The 2129-nt window shown below is 28.5% G+C and overlaps 1 protein-coding gene across 1 annotated transcript; it reads left to right on the plus strand.

Moving 5' to 3' along the window:
• Window positions 1-346: 346 nt before the first annotated feature.
• On the plus strand, window positions 347-1445 carry LOC131649784 (P34 probable thiol protease-like). Its single transcript, XM_058919542.1, has 2 exons — window positions 347-751; window positions 1218-1445. Exons 1-2 carry the CDS (start codon window positions 347-349, stop codon window positions 1443-1445), a joined length of 633 nt encoding a protein of 210 aa, XP_058775525.1.
• Window positions 1446-2129: the final 684 nt, after the last annotated feature.

Raw genomic sequence — 2129 nt, forward strand, 5'->3', positions numbered from 1 at the left:
GAAAAAATAAATACTGCATTTCATCAAAGAATAAAATAAAACTATGCATTTTATGAGTAAATAAATAACTGCATTTTCATCAAATAATTAACTAAGACTATGCATTTTTATGAGAAAAAAAAAGACTGCATTTCATCAAAGAATAAAATAAGACTATGCATTATATGAGTAAAAAAAGACTGCATTTCATCAAGGAATAAGTTAGACTATGTATTTTAGGAAATATTATAAACTACTATGTAGAACTTGACATCTCAACTTATATTTTATAAATATGTGGAACTGACTCTTAAAGAAACACATCTTTCCCTACAAAGTTTTATCTTCAAGTTACTTCTAAGAAAAAATGAGAGTTTCTGTTACCTCAAACCGATTTCTCCTTTTCATCATCTTCACTGCATGCTTATGTATATACTTTGCTAATCAAAAGAAAAAGACTTATGAAAATCAAGATATCCTGAATATATCTTCAAGGTTTGAGATCCCAAGCAGTAAGTACACCTCCATATTGGGTCCTAAACTTGATAAGCTTCCTAATCAAGATGATGTTATAGAATTATTTCAATTATGGAAGAAAGAACATGGGCGAGTCTACAGTGATCAAGAAGAGATGGAAAAGAAATTTGAAACTTTTGTTTTAAATTTGAAGTATATTGTAGAGACCAATGCAAAGAGAGACTCACCTCATAGCTCTCTTCTTGGTTTGACCGACTTTGCTGATTTGAGCTTCACGGACTTCAAAGGAACTATGGTGTGCAGTTGCTAAGCAGCCTCTTAATGTTGGTGTTTATGCAGAGACAAAAGAATTTCAACATTACAAGGGTGTAAGTAGTTATATAACTTAGAGTTTTTATTCATGTATTTAATTTATTCATCTCTTTTAATTATATTATATTTGACTAAACTCAACTAACAAAATAAATTATAAATGATAGATCAAATATTTAAATCACAATGTATATAAAATATGTAAGTTATAATAAACACAAAGTTGGTCATCAAACTATTAATGAGTCTGATTAAAAATATTTTGAAATAATATTTTACGATCTTTGAGTAGTTTGAAATTATCAATAATAAATTGAAAATCAATACTTATAGCAGTCTCTCTTTTATTATTAATTGCCATGCTATCTCCTTAAAACTAGCTTCCATTTAAAATAATTTTTTTAATATTTTTGAATTTGATTATGAAAAACATATTTTTTCTTTGCCAGGGAGTATTTAGAGGTCAAAAGTGTCCGTTGGATTCTTTAAATACAACTCACGCCATGGTTATAGTGGGTTATGATTCTGTTGACAGCGATGAATATTGGATCGTGAAGAATTCATGGGGTACCCGTTGGGGAGATAATGGTTATATGTATATCAAAAGGAACACTGGTAAAAAGTATGGAGTCTGTGCAATCAATGCATGGGGTAGATTACTAGTTAAAAATAATTGAGTAAATGAGAATTAAGTCAACTAATTTCTTTTTCTCTCTCTTAGAAAGAATTTAGTGAACTAAGAATCTTAATTTGAAGAAAAAGTTAAAGCGAAATTTTACGGTTTTGTGAGTCTAAAGTTTGTTGTGTGGTTATTTTTTATGCTGTTTTGAATATATATGTCAATTCTCCTCTTAATTGTTGTTATTTTTTATGTAAAACAACAGAAATGATAATAAAGTAGTTGGTATTTTTGAATTTTATAAAATAATGTAGCAAATAATTGATATATCACTTTTCTCTATGGTTTACACTTTGCAATGTTTTATATGTTAGAATACTTTTTTTTTTAAAAACAAATATAATATATACAATAGAGGTAAGAGGAAGTTGTAAGAGGCGGAAGAGGTATCAAAGCATCCTAACCAAAATAACAATAATGAACAGAACTACGAATCATAACCTCATATACCGACTACTACTACAAAAAAGTATTTTTCTATGGTTGGGAGAAGCAATTTTGCCACAGGTGGAGGTCCATGATAACGAAACACTATAAAAAAATTGACATCTACCAATAGCAAAATCCCGTTGATAAAGATTCAAAAATCGTTGATAAAAAGAAAAAACTTTATATCGACGTTTGCTTCTGTCAGCTACAATTTCCTATACCAATGGTAAATTTTTGTTCCAATATCTTATAC

Source organism: Vicia villosa, linkage group LG2 (assembly GCF_029867415.1).
Source record: "Vicia villosa cultivar HV-30 ecotype Madison, WI linkage group LG2, Vvil1.0, whole genome shotgun sequence".
NCBI lineage: Eukaryota > Viridiplantae > Streptophyta > Magnoliopsida > Fabales > Fabaceae > Vicia > Vicia villosa.